Source organism: Setaria italica, chromosome VII (genome assembly GCF_000263155.2).
Source record: "Setaria italica strain Yugu1 chromosome VII, Setaria_italica_v2.0, whole genome shotgun sequence".
In the NCBI taxonomy this organism is placed as follows: Eukaryota; Viridiplantae; Streptophyta; class Magnoliopsida; order Poales; family Poaceae; genus Setaria; species Setaria italica.
Genome location: NC_028456.1, coordinates 16,882,694 through 16,901,489, shown reverse-complemented (window position 1 = coordinate 16,901,489; position 18,796 = coordinate 16,882,694). Strand labels below are relative to the sequence as shown.

General features: G+C 44.6%; 1 protein-coding gene and 1 pseudogene across 5 annotated transcripts; both read left to right on the top strand.

The window, feature by feature from the left end:
• Positions 1–3,800: 3,800 nt before the first annotated feature.
• On the top strand, positions 3,801–13,798 carry LOC101759679 (putative disease resistance protein RGA1). Of its 5 annotated transcripts, none has more exons than XM_022828302.1 (10): positions 3,801–4,067; positions 4,347–4,456; positions 4,638–4,680; positions 4,865–4,998; positions 5,266–5,530; positions 5,624–5,846; positions 5,939–6,089; positions 6,197–6,388; positions 7,567–8,622; positions 11,150–13,798. In XM_022828302.1, the coding sequence occupies exons 4-10, from the start codon at positions 4,894–4,896 to the stop codon at positions 13,679–13,681; spliced, it is 4,524 nt and encodes a 1,507-aa protein (XP_022684037.1). In that variant the 5' UTR covers positions 3,801–4,067; positions 4,347–4,456; positions 4,638–4,680; positions 4,865–4,893; the 3' UTR covers positions 13,682–13,798. The 5 variants fall into 5 exon arrangements, with proteins under 5 accessions (XP_022684037.1, XP_022684035.1, XP_022684036.1 ...); XM_022828300.1 differs by having other exon boundaries at positions 4,824–4,998; XM_022828301.1 differs by having other exon boundaries at positions 4,821–4,998.
• Positions 13,799–14,442: 644 nt separating this feature from the next.
• The window catches only part of LOC101758870, a 25,106-nt pseudogene continuing 20,752 nt past the window's right edge, over positions 14,443–18,796 (top strand).

The window sequence follows — 18,796 nt, the reverse complement described above, 5'->3', positions numbered from 1 at the left end:
CAGAAGCCATCTATGTACAAAAATTATTATCTTAACACTGCATAAGTTGTTCAACTTGAAGACCGTGATCATCTCGCAAGGATGTCCTCAACTGGGCGACACCGCACTTCGTCATGAAAGAGGTTAGATGCTACGGAAAAGGGGACACGGTCACGATGTCTGTATCCACTCTTTCTCATAGAATCGAACCTCCTTCTTGACATACGTTGCTGCTCGGCGGAGAACATCATCGGAGAGATGAACACGGTATGCAAGTTCAACAAATATGGATTTAAAAAACCATATTGAATTTGATAAGATAAACCGTCTAGGCAAGGTAGCATAATTTTTAAACCACTGCAATAATGCATACTATATATGACACATCAATCTCCCTCACATTCTAGCTCAAAATATCTCTCCATTTTTCTACTTCATCATCACATTCTAGCAAATAATCTTTCCATCTCCAAAGCATAAATCAAAGCATAACACGAGGATGAAGTAGCAAACCTTCGCAACACTTGTGTTGGCCGAGTGAAATTCCCACGAAAATGAGGGAAAAAACTTCGGGCAGCACCTTCCTTGCTTGCTTCGGCACCACCGGAGAGTAGGTGAAGCTCAACTCTCTCTGTCAATGTGCTGGACTGGCTCGGGCTGGAGGAGGAAGAAAGTCCTCTGTCTTGGCCGTATATAATGGGGATGAGTTTTTATCCCGGTTAAAAACTCCAACCGAGATAAAAAGGAACACCTTTTGTCCCGGTTGGAAGTTTAGTCCCGGTTGGAGGCTCCAACCAGGATAAAAGGGTCCCGCCACCGACAGCTCCCCATTGGCCGTTGCAACCGGGACTAAAGGGGGGCCTTTAGTCCCGGTTGCAATTACCAACCGGAAGTAAATCTACCCTCCATTTTTGCCTACCGTGGCGCACCCCCTTTTGTCCCGGGCCAACTTTAAACCGGGACAAAAGGGGGCGGATCGAAAGCCAATTCTCTACTAGTGACAGCATACCCCGTAGTTTTCAGCCCAACAGAGGTATACAGCCCATATGAAAAAAAAAACAATGCCCTACTGCAGCGATCCTCGCCACCTCTCGATGTTTCGGTTATGCGCATCACATACATATTCTGATCAGCGATCCCATTCGAATATCCGATCATCCGACGTTTGTCGTCCGCCGTCCAGCTAGCCGTGGCATCCTTTTCCCTCAAAATACACCATTAGGTTCTCCATTGAAGCTAGCAGATACTGTCCACCGGCCGAAAACCAACCCAAATAACTCAGTTCAATAAAAAAAGAAAAGAAAGGGGAAATAAATTTCACCAAGGTTGCTGCATAATAATCTCGCAGGCACAGCCAGAAGTTGACATGCAAGGTAAACCAGGCCTATTGCCTTCTGTTCAGTCAAGCCTTACTTTTGTATGGAAATTCTTTCGCAGTGGAGAAGAAACGGAAGAGCTCGAGAGGCTTCCAGTTAGGGATGGATAAGGATGTATGGAAATTCGAATTATTTGTATTCCTATCTAAAATGTTAATATGAATATCCGTAAATACGCATTCAATTTAATATGAATCGTATCTGTCTAAATAAAATGTTAATATGGATATCCGTAAATACGTATTCAATTTTAATATGAATGTCAAACGGATATATCCGAATTTGATTTCAATATTTTTCTCTATCCAATTAAAGATTCGTATTCGATAAAAATGTGAAATATCCAACCCTATATGTATCCGCGAAGAGTAAAGTACCCCCATGAAATCATCTAAAACTTATTTCTATGACTAATTACTAATGATAAATGATGTTAACTTTAATATTACTAATAAAGTAATTGTGTACAAATTAAAAGGTTATCTATTTGACAAATGACTAATTATGTTAGTCTAATATTACTAGTGATATATAGTGAATAATGATAATGTTTAGCTAATTTTAATGTGGCTAATCATATTAATTTTAAATACATTATCCTATTTTATTTCATGAATAAATTATATTTATATGTATTAATGTAGTTATTTTATTATTAAATAATTTATATATTTATGGAATTATTTATTTAAATGATATTCATTTGATATATATTTAATAATTGAAATATTTATTAATAAATATATTATTTTTAATAAGCTATCTATTGTGTGCTATCCTCGTAATTTTATAAAACCATCGATAAAACAAATTGATACTCGATATGATGCTATGTTCCAACTTCCAAGTTGAGTAAGTATCCGAATGTGAATTTGGATTCGAACTATTCGTTTTGCATTCGTATCTGATTTCGTATCTGATATGATTCGTATTCGTATCCAAATTTAAATTAAAATATGGTAAATAGTGCTATCTAAATTCGATTCCATGCGTATTCGATCCGAATCCGTCCCTACTTCCAGTGCGACGAGGACACGTAGACCTAGGACCTCGGGTTTGATTTCCTAGAAACACGAGGGCTTAAACAAAAAAATATCCACGGCCGCTGCTGGGTAGCTAGCCGTCGGATCGCGATCGGACGGCAGGAATTGTTTTCACTGGTGTGGCCAGCCTGCCTGCGCGCCGACGGTGCCACGAATCATAAGGAGAGATTATGCTTGTACTGGATTCGTCAAACTCATGCATATGTGCTGTATAGTTAAAAGACTCGAGGTCTGCAACAGCATTGTTTTGTGCTCTCAATGGTAAATACTCAAAAGGGTCATGGAATCTACAATGACCTTGTTTCGATATCCTCATGGTCAAAGTCTGATCTGGATGTGAGAACCAAGCAAAAGCGTTAATGTTTAGGGAAGGTGTGGTTGTAAGCTTGCCCCCTACGGACGACAATACAGGTTTCGCACTCTATGCTTGTCGTAAAGAATTTATTATTTTCTGTTAGTATTAGGCAGCAAGCTCATTGATATTGAGGTGCCAATGGCTTCATCAATGGATGTGTATTCTTAGGCCTTCTTCAACAATACTATATAAGTTAGCTCATACATGGAAGAGAGAGAATGTGAGGAGAGAGAGTGTGTCATCTCTTCTTCCAGAGATAGCTCATAGAAAGAATTGGACTTCATGTTTTATTAATGTGAAAGAGATTGTGGGATCTCATATGTTTTGAACAATGTGCTATAAGATAGATCATTGGAGAAGAAATATCTTTGCTATCTTGAGGTGGTCATGTTTAGAGCTTGTGCATTAACTCAACCATTGGAGAAGGTCTTATACGAGCATGCATATGCAGAGAGATGAAATAATTTTAATCCGGGTGCATGATGGTTCAAGTTGGAAGTTGGGGCAGGCCAAGCTATTATCGATCATTAACAAGATTCTCTCCAAAAAGGCGGCACAGATCTCTATAAGTGTATTAGCTCTCGTTAGGACATATACAACGGTATACAGCCTGTTCGGCTGGACTTATAAGCCGGCTGAAAAACTGAAAGTGAGAGAAAAATACTATTCGGTGGTTGATAAGCCGGCTGATAAGCTGAAGCGGCGTAGATGACCACTGCTTACGAATATTTACCACATCACACACAGACAATAAAAGATAGTTTACACAGTAATTTGTGGTCCGTAAACTATTTATTCATGCATAGATCCATAAATCATGATGATCAAGTAGAATCATGATCTTTGTATACCATATTGTTGCTTATTTGACGAAATACATTGTGTATACCATTGAGAGAGTACACCTTATTCAGAAGGGCTGTAACGTAACTTTTTGTTTTTATTTATGCCCTTTTTCCTTACTACAAGAACTCCCCGTGATTTCTAACTCTACTAAGGGTTATTTGTAAAATGGCAAAGATATTTTTTCGAACTACCTCATCTCTCCCGTCGACTACTCGTCTACTCGTATCGAAACTCTCTCTCTCTCCTCTCGATCTCTCGATCTGGCGATGCTGCCAGCGGCGAGGCACTCCGGCAGGTTCCAGCGGATCGTCATGGGCGGCACGGTGTCCGGCAGCCAGCGCAGCTCGGCTTGAGCAGCGTAGCGTGGTGGCGGCAGCGTCCGGCGTGGCTTGGGCATCGGGAGGCGCGGCGGGCCGGCGGGCTGGTGGCGCGGAGCAAGCGGCCAGCGCCCACGACGAGCACGCAGCGGTAGGCTACTCCGCCTTTGCTGATTTTCCCCGCCAAAAGAAGCATAGCCGCAGTAGATCACAGATCAGGCAGCGCTGTTGCCGGGACGAGAGGATGCATATTGCTTCTCGGAGCAGGAGCGCCTGCATGCGGCATGCCGTCGTCTCACCAGACGACGATTCCCCTCTCCCTCTTCATTAATCAGTGTTCATGTTGATTTGCTTATGTAGAGCTATAAGGATGGCATCATCTCTGGGTTGTACATGGATTCACGCACACTAGTTTACTTTTTTATGGCAGGGTAGTAATATCAAAGACGGAAGTGAGAGAGAAGGAAGAGGAGTTACCGTTGTTTTCTCTGATTGGTGGGCCCGACATGGCTCGCTAGGACGCGCTCGCGTGCAAACTTGGATTCCTGACGGCTCCTCAAGAGTCAAGACTGACCTGCAGGCAACTTTTCAAATTATATATCTCGCCGAGAGCTCCTCCCAGGCAACAAAGTGTTTTGTCCGCGGCTCAGCACCACCATCTCACGCCAGAGCGGGCCATTATCGCCACCGTGCTTCTGAGCACCTACAGTTTCAGTCTCTCTTCACTGCACACGATCTGTCACCAGTGCTGCTTCTCGTTTCAGGTACGACCTTAATCTTGCGCCTATTGTACCCCTACGCACTCTTTGGGGGGGGGGGGGGGTGCTTACTGGTAATAAGCTTCTCTTCATCTGATCCGTATGTGGTAACATGTTGATAGAATGCTATTCTTCTGTTTTCCCAGCAGATCAGCATATCTCTCCTCATTTGCTCATTAATTTGTACCAGCACAAAAGAACAAGCTACAGGGCACAAGTATGAAAGAACCAGTGGAGCTAACGTTTCAGGATTTTCGAGAAATGACAGATGATTTCTCGGAGGAGCGGATAGTTGGGGCAGGAGGATTTGGAATAGTTTACAAGGTATGGTCTGGGCCTGCTTTGTTGTGAATAAATCTGATCTGAGACATTGAGACAGCATACCTGTCTGCCTCACTAGATATTGCTATGCAAAGTGGGCGACATACATACTTACTGCTAAACTTTTTGCCGCACCTTATCAAATGTGGTAATACTATGCAATAACAAGCAAAACAAAGCCAGGACGATTGTTATATTTTTCTGCTTATCAAATATAATTTAAATATGCTGAACTTACATTATTGAGTGGATATCACGTTTCTCTTACAGGGAGTGACTAAACATGGAGTGGATGTTGCTGTAAAGATACTTCGTCGTGGCAGTAATCCAGATCTTGACTTCAAGCAGTTTCAAAACGAGTTTTCTAACCTCATGAAGGTCAAGCATGAAAATATTGTACAATTTCTTGCTTATTGCTATGAAACAGAGACAACACGTAGCGAATGCAATGGAATAATAGTGCGTATTGAGGAGATACATGGGGCACTCTGCTTTGAGTATATGCACAATGGGAGCCTTAAAAATCATCTTTCTGGTATGCTTCTTCTCCATTTTCATTGTCATGGAAAGAAATGTTCCTGCATGTTTCCATTCAGTTGATTGACAATCCTTCTGTTTGCTACTGCAGATGAGTCTTCCAGACTTGACTGGCATACACGGTACAAAATTATTAAAGGAACATGTGAAGGTTTAAGATATATTCATCAGACAGAATCTCTTCTACACCTAGACCTAAAACCTGACAACATATTACTAGATCAGGACATGGTGCCAAAGATTGCGGACTTTGGTTTATCCAAGATCTTTGGTGATGATCTAACAAGGACAACAAAAAGTCCTTTAGGAACACCGTAAGTCGAGTGCATCATGTGAATACATCTTTTTCTAATCACAGAATTGTTCATGTATTACAATTGAATTCTTCGCATGTGATGCATTGCAGTGGATTCCAGCCACCAGAATTCATCGACAAAGGAGAAATCTCAGAAAAGTTCGACATATTCAGCTTGGGTGTCATAATAATAAAGATAGTGTCAGGACCAGAAGGCTACCCCAAATGCCAATACATGCCTTCGGAAGAATTTATTGATCAGGTGAGAAATGATGTTTCTTTCGAATAAGATCAAAATTTTAATAAGATGATGTGTCATGTTCAAATTTGGATTGTGCTAGAGCGCATCTTGACAGCCCAATTTCTCAGGTCAAAGGAAACTGGAGGAAGAGATGGCAGACAAGCAGTATCGATTCCTTACTTGAATCAGCATGGTGCCGCCAAGTAGAGACATGCACTAAAATAGCATTATTGAACTGCTTGGAGAAAGATAGCCAAAAAAGACCTCATATTGTCAAGATCATCAATATGTTAAATGAGACAGAAACTAATAATTACGAGGTAATCAATACCATAGCTTTCTTTTACGTGAGAATTTTGTTGTAAAGGCATATAGTGAAATATATAAACTAATTTATACGTGAAAACTGACAAATTGTAGCGGTATATTATTTTTATGACTACAATTTGTTTTGCCATGGCAAATGTTTTAGTGGGCAATATTTTGAAAGTTGGTTGCAATGTGAAAATATCAGCACCATGACTTAATAGTTTGTTCTAATAATTTTTTATTTACCTATTGAGACATTTTCCAGCCAATACTGCCAATTTAGAGGATTTATTTTTTGGGGGGCAATTTATATCTTCGACTCAACATATTACATTACTAAGTAGGGATTAGTTGGATGATTATGTGGCATAAACCACACGCCATTAGATATCACTAAACCATTGTTAAACTAAGGTGCGGATGATAAATGCATGGTTTAATTAGTTAAGGGGTTGATTTGCACCAAATGGAGCATGAGGGGTGAATGTCACACTTTTCCAATACTTGAGGGACGAAAAATACACTTTTTCCTTTCTATAGTAATGATATTTTTTTCGATAAATTATAAAGTCAGTTACGCATGGCTCGCAACGCCTTGGGAGATACTAGAGCAGGCCCCGTGCGTGGAACCATGACGGGTCGTCGACTGAAGGTGGAACTGTGGAAGCAGACCTCTCAGCCAGCGGCCGTACACACGAGTATGCATGGCAACGCACTTCCTGCTGGCACCTGCTAGCTGTCTTCTTGGTTGTCCTGTGACTGCCCTTTGTTATCGTTGCTCCGGCCCTTGCAAGGAAGGCCAGCCATGTATGTGTCTGACCAGTGACCAAGCGTTGCCGCTCGGGCAAACCATTCATCGTCCTTGGCTGCCGGGTTCCATAGTTCCATCCCAGTTCTGTGTAGTAGGTGCAGGGGTTGAGACTTGAGAGGACGTTTTGGTCACTCATTACATGTGCAAACTAAGCAGTTTTCATTTTCCGTTTGGAAAAGCATGTATTAATATTCTCGCATGGTTTGTGAGAGCAATAGTAGACGTCGATTGGTTATTTGCAGTTACTTGTGGTTACACTGATGTAAATCACCAGTGTTTGGAAAAAATATGAGCAGTTATGCTGCTATCAGACTGATTATTTTGCATTGTTGTCGATGTGACTATATAACAGGTCTTCGTTTGTTGTCAACATTACAGGAGAGACAGATTTTTCAGCCTCCCGAGAATGGACACAATACTGTGTGCGGGACGACAAGGCATAATAAGATGGAGCTGATAGAGGAACATAAAGTGATCACTGATGTTGGGGAAGATCTAATTGTAGGCAGGGGCGAAGAGAAAAATAAAATAGTGGCTTCTTTACTTGAGAGCATCAAGTCAGCGAAGCTCGTCATCCTTCCTATATATGGTATTGGAGGAATTGGCAAGACAACCTTTGCGAAACTAATTTACAATCATACAAATTTCAAATATTACTCTCACGTCTGGGTCTATGTGTCCCAGAGATTTGACTTAAAGGAAATTGGTAAATCTATAGATTCACAGCTATCTGGGGAGGAGAACCAAGCTAATGAGCAGCTAATAAGTAAGGAAATTCTGATTGTCTTAGATGATTTTTGGGAGGATAATCCAATTAAAATAGAGGAGTTGAAGGATATGCTATATCGTGGTGATAGCATTAAAACAGTCATTGTTTTAATAACTACACGGAGTGCAGACATTGCCCAGAAAATTTGCAGAAACATTGAACCATATCAGATAGAGTCCTTGACAGATGAAATGTGCTGGGATATAATTAAAGAGAAAAGTGGTTTGAAGGGTGTACGTGGCAAAGAAAATGAAAATTTGGTGGATATAGGAAAAAAGATTGCCCAGAAGTGTGGAGGTGTGGCCTTAGCAGCTCAAACTCTTGGATTCATGTTGCGGTCCATCAAACACGATGAATGGATCACAGTGAAAAACAGTGATATCTGGAATGAAACTATTTCAGAGGATACCTCTTTGCCGCAACATGTTCTTGCATCCTTGAAATTAAGTTATGCTTTCAGTATGGATGACTTCTTGAAGAAATGTTTTACCTATTGTGCAATCTTCCCAAAGGGTCACCGGATAGTTAAATATGATCTAATCTACCAATGGATTTCTCTAGGTTTCATTATGCCTACGAAAATATTGTCCACCTTGCAGCTCTGTGAGAAGTATATTGTGCGCCTGCTGGGACTGACTTTCCTTCAACATTCAACATCAGCAAAGGTGAGTTATCTATGGCTACTATTACAGGCTTTTTCATGTTATCTCCTTGTAACAATTGATATGTAACTTATGTAATACGCATTTTAACAATAGAGGAGTAGGCCAACATGAACTAACAACGTAGCAGTAGTTCAGATTGGCAAAACAAAATGTGAACAGCATTTGTTTCCGATAAATACTCCCCCTTATTACAGTACGCTTAAACCACAGCGAAGCTTTTACATACGCATCTTTTAGCCATTTCCTGCTCTTCGAAGTCAGTGCTGGAGTAGGAAAATACGTGGAATCACTTTGTTTTGAATTGAGAATTCAATGTGAAAGCACTGTATATGTGATCCTTTTATTTTAAACATTGTGGATGAACCACGTGGCACACTACTACAAAGACCATCATCTGTGCCCGCGCTTAACCATCATTCGTACCAGTTTCTAGAGCCTGCACTACAAGAATGGCATGGATGAGGAGCTTTGTCCATGCCAAGTAAAAAGGTGGAACGGATAGTTATTGATACCGGACCCTTATAAGGAGCTAGCACGGATACTCAATATATCATCGTCCTTGTTTTAGCGCTGGTAGGAATATGATTATATTGCTTCGGTTGTTTTTTAGGGACCGGTAAGAATATTAGCATATCCTTACCGGTGCTGATCTACGAGACGACAATATTATTGTTGGTTGGTCCAAAAAAATACAAATTTTAGATTCTTTCATATTATCAAACACTAAATATTAGTACTTGTTTGGTTCTTCAACATCCATAGCACGAAATTTAAACTAACATCAAATTAACTATAACAACATATGTGCACGGCCAGCCTCAAGAAGCTGAGATTAGGCCTCACTGATGACGAGCTTCTTGACGCGGTGGAATATCTCATTATCTCACACTCGTTCCACCACACCCAGGAGTGGCCATGGAACCTGGCCGCGTCCTCAGGCAAAGGAAGCTTGACATAGAAGACATGGCCATGATCATCATCGGGCACTATCTTGCAATTGTAGTTCCCCATCACCTGAGCAATGCAGACGCTTGAGGTGATGAAGGGCTCGAAGTGGTTCCTCGTCATGTAGGCGATTACGATGAGATTTTGACCTCCATCCCACACCCGAAGCTACTGGAGCACGCGGCGAGAGACAATCATCTCCTCAACTGGTGCCATCGCCGCCATTCTCTGCCTCTCCTGCAGCATTGGATCCTCATAAGGTCAATAATAAAATCAGAAAAACATGGAGCAGATGATCGGCATAAGAGCAAGCTGATAATAGGCAACACCTATGGCGATGATTGATGATGCTGCAGATGAACAAACTAGCAGTGCAAGTGCCAAGATTAAGACCGGATGAGTACACAGCAGTAGCTATATATGCGGCAACAAACTTGCAGTGCAAGATGAAAGCCTTCAACCTTCCGGGTTCATGAATTCACATTGCACACGCTCCGAGAGAAGCTGATGAGTTATTCCTCTTTGTCCACTAACACTCGTATCGGTCAAAATTCACACCACTACATTAAATAACTATTCTAATCGGTTTAATTATAAGCCGGCTAGAATATACAAATATATGTGCTGGTGCTAAATTCCACCGGCATGTTTGTGTAATAAAAAGAAAAAAAGTAAAGCAAATAGAATACGTGCAAATTAATTATTTACATAAATTGCAACCAGTTCATTACAAATAAGTACATAAACACCAGGCGTGACCATGCAGTTTGTTGACGTCCGTAGAAAATGGAAGTAAGGTGATGTAGGTGTCGGCGATGGCTGCTCCCCCATTGTCATTGTCCTTTGTGATCTTCCCGTCCTTGTATGTGCCCAGGCACGTGCTGATGCACATGCTTGCGGTGACCAAAGGATCGAAGTGATGCTTCAACACGTTGGCAACCACGACGTGATCCTGATCACCATCCCAGAGGTACGTCAAAATGCTGCAGGACGCGGCAGGAGACGAACATCTCCACGATAGGCTGGCGGCGGTATCCTTTGGCGCGCCATTGCTTTGATCTTCTTGAAAGAGGGGTAATTAGAAATGCAGAGATGGAGAGAGAGACTTTTGGAGTGTGAGTAGATCGTGCAGGTACTTGGAGTGGTTGGGCCTTTAAATATACAGGGTGGAAGGATATGAAGGGCTTGAATTTCTTGATTTCACACGCCATCGTCAAAGAGACCACAGTGGTTCAACTCTTCTCTCTCAACTTCACACCCCGCCATCAAAAGATACCTCTTCAACTCCTCTCTCGACTATCGCGTGTGTAACCATTCAAATCCGTCCCAATCGGTCAAAATTCAAACCGCTATATTAAATAACTATTCTAATCGGTTGATTTTCAAACCGGCTAAAATATTGAAATATATCTGTCGGTGCGTATTGGCACTGGTGCGTTTAAGTAAACTGCCGGCATGAAACAACACCGGCAAGTTTATATCTTTATTTGTGTCGGTTCTTGTTTGCGCCGGTGCGAATAGACTAAATGCTATACATTTTAAGTAGTGTTGAGGAACCTTACACTATGTACTTTTGATGCAGACTTATGGAACGTATGGTGAACATGACACCTTCTTCACTATGCACGACCTGGTGCATGACTTGGCAGTTTCAGTCCTTGGTGACAGAATTCTATATCAGAGCAAACAAGGCAACGATGGGGGGAGCATCTGCCGCTATGCATTGCTCCATGACAGTAGCAAGCCACTAGAGTCATGGACGACTTTTCCTGACAGGCTATGGGCACTGCATTTTCTGAACTGTCAGTGGATCGATGTACATGGTGCTGCATTTGAACTTGGTGAGTCCTTGCGAGTGTTGGATTTAAGCGAGTGCTCGATACAGAAGTTGCCAGATTCTATTGGTCTACTGAAGAGGTTGAGGTATCTTAATGCTCCAAGGATCCGGGAACGGATGCTTCCAGAATGCATCACTAAGCTCTCGAAGTTGATGTATCTCAGTCTTCGCGGATCTTGTTACATCCTAGAACTACCAGAGTCGATTGGGGAAATGGAAGGTCTGGTGCATCTTGATTTATCAGGTTGCTTGGGAATAAAAACACTGCCAGCATCATTTGGTAATCTTACAAGTTTGGAGCATGTGGATTTTGCAAATTGCAAAAATGTCACAGGAGTATCAAAATGCCTGGCTAGCTTTACAAAACTGCAACATTTGAACTTATCAAACTGTGAAAGTATTGGAGACTTACCAAGAGCATTTGGCAGCCTCACAGAATTGCAATACTTGAACTTATCAGACAGCTCATACCTTTCTGGAAACAAACTTACTCTGCCAGAGTACCTGGGCTCACTCGCCAAATTGAAATATCTTCTGGGCTCCCTCACCAAACTCAAATATCTAAACCTGTCTTCAAGTAATATCTATGTAAACCTGTCCCCAGGCAATCAACAGCGCATCATCAGCTCGCCTGAAGCTTTCGGTAGCCTCACTGAACTCAAGTATTTGAACTTGTCACATCACTGTTTTATGGGAAAATTGCTACCATCGTTTGGGAATCTTTGTAACTTGGTGCATCTTGACTTATCATACTGTTATCCTGTTCGAGGTCTTCCAGGAGCTTTGAATGGGCTTACCAAGCTCCAATATTTGGATTTATACAAGTGCTCCGGTTTTGATGCCATGGAATGGCTACAAGACGCTTTTGGTAATCTCAGTGAACTTCAACATTTAAATTTAGGCTGCTGCATCGGAAAAATATCCTATCATCCAGACAAAATAAATGCTCTCCTGGGGTGGATCTGTAATCTTACCAATCTAGAGTACCTGAGTCTTCGTGAGAATGATACCATTTATAGCATACCTGAAACTCTTGCTAACCTCAGGAAGTTACATACACTGGACCTTTCGTTTTGCAGTAGCCTGCAGAGGCTGCCGGCAAGTATATCTGAAATTGAAAGCTTGAAGTTTCTATATACTATGGAATGTTGGAAGTTGGATAGGTCCACCCTGCCTAGTCCGCATTTTGTGGCCCATACTGGTGATGGTGAATCTAGCAGCTATGTTTTTCAGTACGAGGATGGAAATCCTGCTCGGCTAAAGATAAGTAGGCTTGAAAATGTGAAGTCGGCAGGAGAGGCACGTACAATAAAGCCCGTAGGGAAGACACATATTACACAATTAGCATTAGAATGGACTAGAGATGCAAAGAGATTAGTGGAAGACGCAGAAGTTCTGAGGGAACTAGAGCCACCGCACAGTATTTCAATATTCCGCCTACATGGTTATAATAGCGTCAGCTTTCCATCCTGGGTGATGCACCTTGGTGTTTATTTACCTCATCTGACATTTTTTGAGATGCGGGACTTGCCCAATTGCAACAGCCTACCACCACTTGGTCAGTTACCAAACCTCAAGGTTCTGGACATCGGAGGAATGGACAGCATTAAGGAGATTGGCGCGGACCTGTACGGGGGACCAGGAGCATTTCCTCGACTCGAGAACTTTCGCATACATGGTATGAAATGGCTGGAAGTGTGGAACACGGTAAACTCCGTGTTCCCCTGCCTCAGTTACGTATCGATTAGTGACTGCCCAAGATTGAGGTTCAAAGGACGCCCGCCACGAAGTATGGAAGACAAGTTGCAGTTGTCGATATGCCGTAGTGATGAAGTAATGCTGTCATCATGGGTGAACATAGGCGACGATACTGATTCCACAGTCACAACTCTTGAGGTGATTAGCTGTTTGCTGCCTCTGTATCAGTGGAGATTGCTTCGCCACCTTCCTTGCCTCAAGGTTTTAACGATTGAGGACTGCAGTGATATCTCACATGACTATCACCGGATTTCCTTTGCCATCCCACCTCTCTCACATCTCTCAGCTCTCACAGTCAGGCCCGGCCCTGAGGGGGTCGAGCTGTGCGGCCAATCTGAGGACTGCAGATCGATAAGATTGATGTCCTTCGTTCCAGAGAATGATCCAGAGAATCTGATTGGTATGGTTTCAACTCTGGCTGAAGCTGCTCCACTCCAAAGCTTCATGAGGAGCGAGTTCTATGTGAAGTTGGAGCTGTCTGATGGAGGTATTTGGTTGGGATGGTATCCTCAGCTCTAGAAAAGAAGAGTTTGAGGGTAGATTGTCATTCTTGCCCTTGGTTTGAAAATACATTGTTCTTTGATAAAATAAATGACTTGAACTACTTCTCATAAATATGAAATGAAAGTACATGCAGTGAAGTCCAAAATAATAATAAATTACATATCATTTGCCTAGAACCAAAATTACAAAGTAAGTTCATAGTTCCAAAATAAGGTCGTTACAATAATCATCGCACTAGTTCCATATCGTTACGAGAAGGTTCATATTGGGTGGTTTTGGAGCTACAAAAGAGGTACTCTAAAACTCCACCCCCATTTGCACTACAGCTTCATGAAGTTGGCAGCTTCATAAAGTTTTGGAACTGGGATGTTTGGTTGGAAAATTAGCTAGAGTTGCTGGAGTTCAGCTCCAGAGCTATGCCAAACGTGTCCTAAGAAGCAACCGAGATTGGTAGGAGCTACTTGCTCCTCGAGCTGATACAACAGTAGCCTTCAGTCAAATAAACAGGGCAAGACCAAACGGTACAAGTGCACAAACCACACAGTTCTTTAGGTTGGATCACTGGGCCTAGGGCCGAAGCCAGGATCTGGCCTTATTGCTTGATGCCTCGAGAGGGAAATGCGGCCCAACCTTAGCAAGCTGAGGGTGCATGTTGTTGTGGGCTTGTGGTCGTAGCTGTCTCGCTCGCTCCTGCTGTCCTGCACGACGAAATCCGGTGGAGTGGACCCCGAGTCCTGCACGTTCTCTCTCCATTACATGCGGTGCGGTGCCCAGCAATGAGGCACTCAGGCCCCGCGTCGTGCGTGCGCCGCTGCATGGCCACCGTGCGCGATCCCGGCAGGTCGCTAGGTCGCAACGCAATGCCGCCGGCCGCCGCCTGGCTGGTAAGCTTTTGTATCTGGGTCGGTCGAACCGTCTGAGTCGTCGCCGCCGCCGTGCGCGTTCGGAACCTCCGGCGAATTGAATTCACGAGGAGCACGCGTGCCCGTTCACGGCGGATACACACGCAGTCACGCACTGTGTTCGTTCTCACCGGCCGCGCGCCTAGAAGCTGGGCCGTCCCCAGCTTCAATTCGGAATGCCGCGCCGAGTGCGTGGACGCTTCGGCACGGCAGGAGCTAGCTGGCGAACGACCCGTCGAGGTCCTCAGTCAAGCGCCACGGTACCTGTACTCCCAATCGCCATGGCCATGGATCAGCATTCAGCAGCTGTACGTGTGCAGTGACGCATAATCTGTATGTATTCTCTAACCTGACGATCGATTCGACGGCGCTCTGGCCGGCCGGCCGGCCGGCCGGTCACATGGAAACGCCGTTCGGCGCAGGTGGTGGTTCCGGCGGACCCGCTGGTGGATCGCCGTCCTGCGCGACTGCCGAACCCCCACCGCCGCCTTCAGTGAGCAAGTATACTGTGTAGTCTGAAAACAAAAATGGAAACAACTCTTGCCACCCTGTTTGTGGTTGATTTCTTGATTAGTTGCAGATTGCACCAGAGAACGCCATGACGGGGCTCGGAAGGGCTAAGTAGGCCTACTGGGAGGGCAGGCTTCAAGAGATGGCGCTGAGTATAACTCGTTCTTGTGATCTTCATATAGCACAATGGACTGCTCTAATGGCTAACCCTAACATAGCAGATTATAAGCAACATTTTAAAATGTACACACTAGCACAAGGCTCCATTTTGATCGCTCCCCCAGCATTCCACTACAGGAGAGCATCTCCAATGATTATATATAGTTTAGCCATAATTGTGTACGTGCCATATTTGTAGACAAAAACCATGAGCATTGTGTAGATGGTAATTAAAAAAATGGAAAGGATAAAAAAAAATTGCGCTCGAAGGCCAGACTCCATGAGCCGGACCCTGCGGCATCGGTAGCTGACATTATCCATCGTCATAGTGTCGCTGTTGTACGCACTACCGGAAACAGTTAGTTTGTCGAGTGCCCCAGGCACTCGGCGAAGGCCCAATTACACTCGGCAAAGGGTTTGCCGAGTGTAACACTCGGCGAAGTCTACTCGGCAAAGTTTTCCTCGGCAAACAGGCTGTTCGCCGAGTGTCGATCGTCGGGCACTCGGCGAACCGTTTGCCGAGTGCAAAAATACACTCGGCAAAATCTAACACTCGGCACAAAGACGTTAACGGTCTGTCACGGCAACGGTGGATTTGCCAAGTGTCTGACGGCCGACACTCGGCGAATCCGTATAGTGTGCCAAGTGTATTCTTAAGGACACTCGACGAAGATTTAGCAGTGTGCCGAGTGTATTCTGGAGAACACTCGGCGAAAATTCATGGATCGCCGAGTGCCTGCCACGTGGCACTCGGCGAAGAAGCCCCACCCGCCTTTTTTATTCGGCCGTTTGCCGAGTGCATTTTTTGCCAGGCACTCGGCAAAATGATAATTTCGCCGAGTGCCATTGGAAGGCACTCGGCGAAGAGACCCGACCCGCCATTTTTATGACTCGTTTGCCGAGTGCTATTTTGCGAAACACTCAGCAAATGATATTGTTTGCCGAGTGCCCGCCCTTTGGCACTCGGCAAACAGGCCGCCCCGCCAAATTTTATGACCCATTTGCCAAGTGTTTGGCAAATACACTCGGCAAAGCCGTCTGCCAGTACCAGAAATGGCCTCTTTGCCGAGTGTTAACACTCGGCAAAGTGTCCTAACACCTCCTACAAAATAGAAATGTTAGGTATAAAGGACCCCTCTCAAAAAACAACCACAGAAGCACAGGCATATTAATTGCACCACAAGCATATAAATTGCACCACAGGATTCACAAGCACACAAATAGCATTCATAAGTTCTCGTCTAAAGAAGTAATTCACAAGTTTTGCATCACAAACACAGAAATGACAAGTCACTGAGGAGGATGAGGAGGACGTGCAGGTGGCCACTGCCCCCAGGAAGATTCTGCATTGGACGCCGCTGATTGATTCTGCACAAATTTAGTTAAAGAGATTTCATAGTCTAAACAAGTAATTCTAGTGTAAGTTTGTAGTGCCTGTAGTTTCTAGTTTAAGTCTAGATTGATTGTAAGGTTGAGATTGACTCACAGGAGTAGCTGCAGGAGGTGGTGGAGGTGGCGGGAAGAGGTTCGGTGGCATAGGTGGTGGAGTTTGACCTAAACTGTGGAAAACACTCTGTATGTATTGGAACATCTGCTCCGTCCTTTGCCTTTCAAGCTGCCGATCCGCCTCGATCCTCACCTCTAGTTCCTCCCGGCGCTTCCGTTCTACCTCCACCTGGGCCTACAATATTTCATCCCAACCACTTATTGTCAAGAAAAAGGTAAGTACAAAATGAATGAAAAATTAAAGAAACAGGAATAACCTGCAGAGCCTACATCTGTAGCTGTGCAGCGGTAGGCCGTGGCCGTATCGCGGGGCTCAAGTCCATGCTCCTTGCTCGGATCTGGGAGAGAGTGGGAGTACTGGCAGTGTCGATCACGCTATCTCCAATCCAATACCTGCCGTGCTTCTTCCCTCCTCCCACCCTCATCACTATTTCAGCATCGATATCCTGAGAGCTCGGATCGAACTCTAGCCCGTGAACCTCCCTCGCCATGGCTGTGTACTCAGTGATGCGGCTGTGGATGCTGGGATGGCTGTACGCCTCGGGCGGGTCCTCCGGGTTGAAGTCGATGTCTGCCGTGGCCTTGCCCTTTTTGGACATAACCCATGCCTTGAACCGGGAGCACTCCTGACCATCATGTGATGAAGTCTGCGGAAAAATGTAAAATGATTACAAAATATGCAGTATTATGTCTGAGAAAACAGAAATGAATTCACGTACCCATTTTTCCTTGTACTCATCAAGGCTCAGGCTGCCTTGATGGTGTGGTGCATATGGCATCTGCAGATGCCGCTCCCAGCAGGCAATGTGGTTCTCCAACCACCCAGGCTGCAACCACACGTCCACCATTTGTTCCCAGCACCGGGTAAAGGATCGGCACCACCACGGAGGCACCTATATGAAGTGTGTGACATATAAATAACGGAATTAAGCGTAATTAATCTCTCAAATAGTAAATATAGTTTTTATGTACGTACCGCCATGAATTCTTCCTTGGTCAGGTTCATTGTCCTGGCCTCTTCTTTTTTGACCCTCATCCTTTTGTATTCAGCATAAAAGTCGATGATGGCCTAAACGCGCGCCTCGTAGTGCATGTCCTTAACGAGCTTCTTAGTGGCTTGTTCAATGATGGAGGCCGCCCTAGCCTCGAAGCCCTCCTAGCATCTATAAAAGTCCTGCGTATGGACGGCAAGCATACAATTATTATTTCAAGAATGTATTGAGCAATGTAGTGCTGCGAAGACTTACCCACAGCTCGGCCTTCACCCGCTCCGCCTTGTTCGCAAACTGCCTGTGGTCACGATCACCGACGTCGGCGACAGCGACGTAGTGGTCCCACGTGTAGGCCGGCTCCTCCTGTCCGGCGAAGACCACTAGACCGGGGAAGTGTAGCCTACACAAAAGACCGACGATGCCGTTGACCTTGCGGTTGTGGGCACCCCCACTGAGCTTAGTCCAACTCCTGCACAAGTGATTAATATAAATTATTATTTTCTAGTGTAAGTTTCAACATATCAAAAGTACAGAGAATATGTGAAGGAACTTACTTTGCCCCAGCGGGTTGAATCAGTGGGCGTAAATGAACAGGGATGGGTCGCCTCGGGAGGGACGAGGGACCTCGCAACCAGATCTTGGACTGCGAATCCCCTGCCTCCTCCCCTGCCTCCTCCCCCTCCTCCCTCTCCTGCTCCTGCTCCTCCTGTACCTCCGCCTCGTCACTAGAGGCGTGCGCGGAAGGTACCTCCTCCTCCTCCGACGACGACGAAGGCACAGGCGACGGGGCCCTCACCCCTTTACCCTTTCCTCAACCCCTGCCCCGACCCCTGCCTCTAGCCACGACCTGTGCCCCCTCCGCTTCCTCCACCTGTGCGTCACCCCTGCCTCCACCCCTCCCTCGACACCTTCCTCGACCTCTCGATGCGTCTGACCGTGTACCTGACCCGAAAGCTGCAGCTTTTAATTTTTCGTAAAGCGCTGCGATCTTCCTCGTACCGCCCACCATTGTTCAATCACCTGCATGTACCAAGAGTAAATCAATCAGCGCATATAAACAA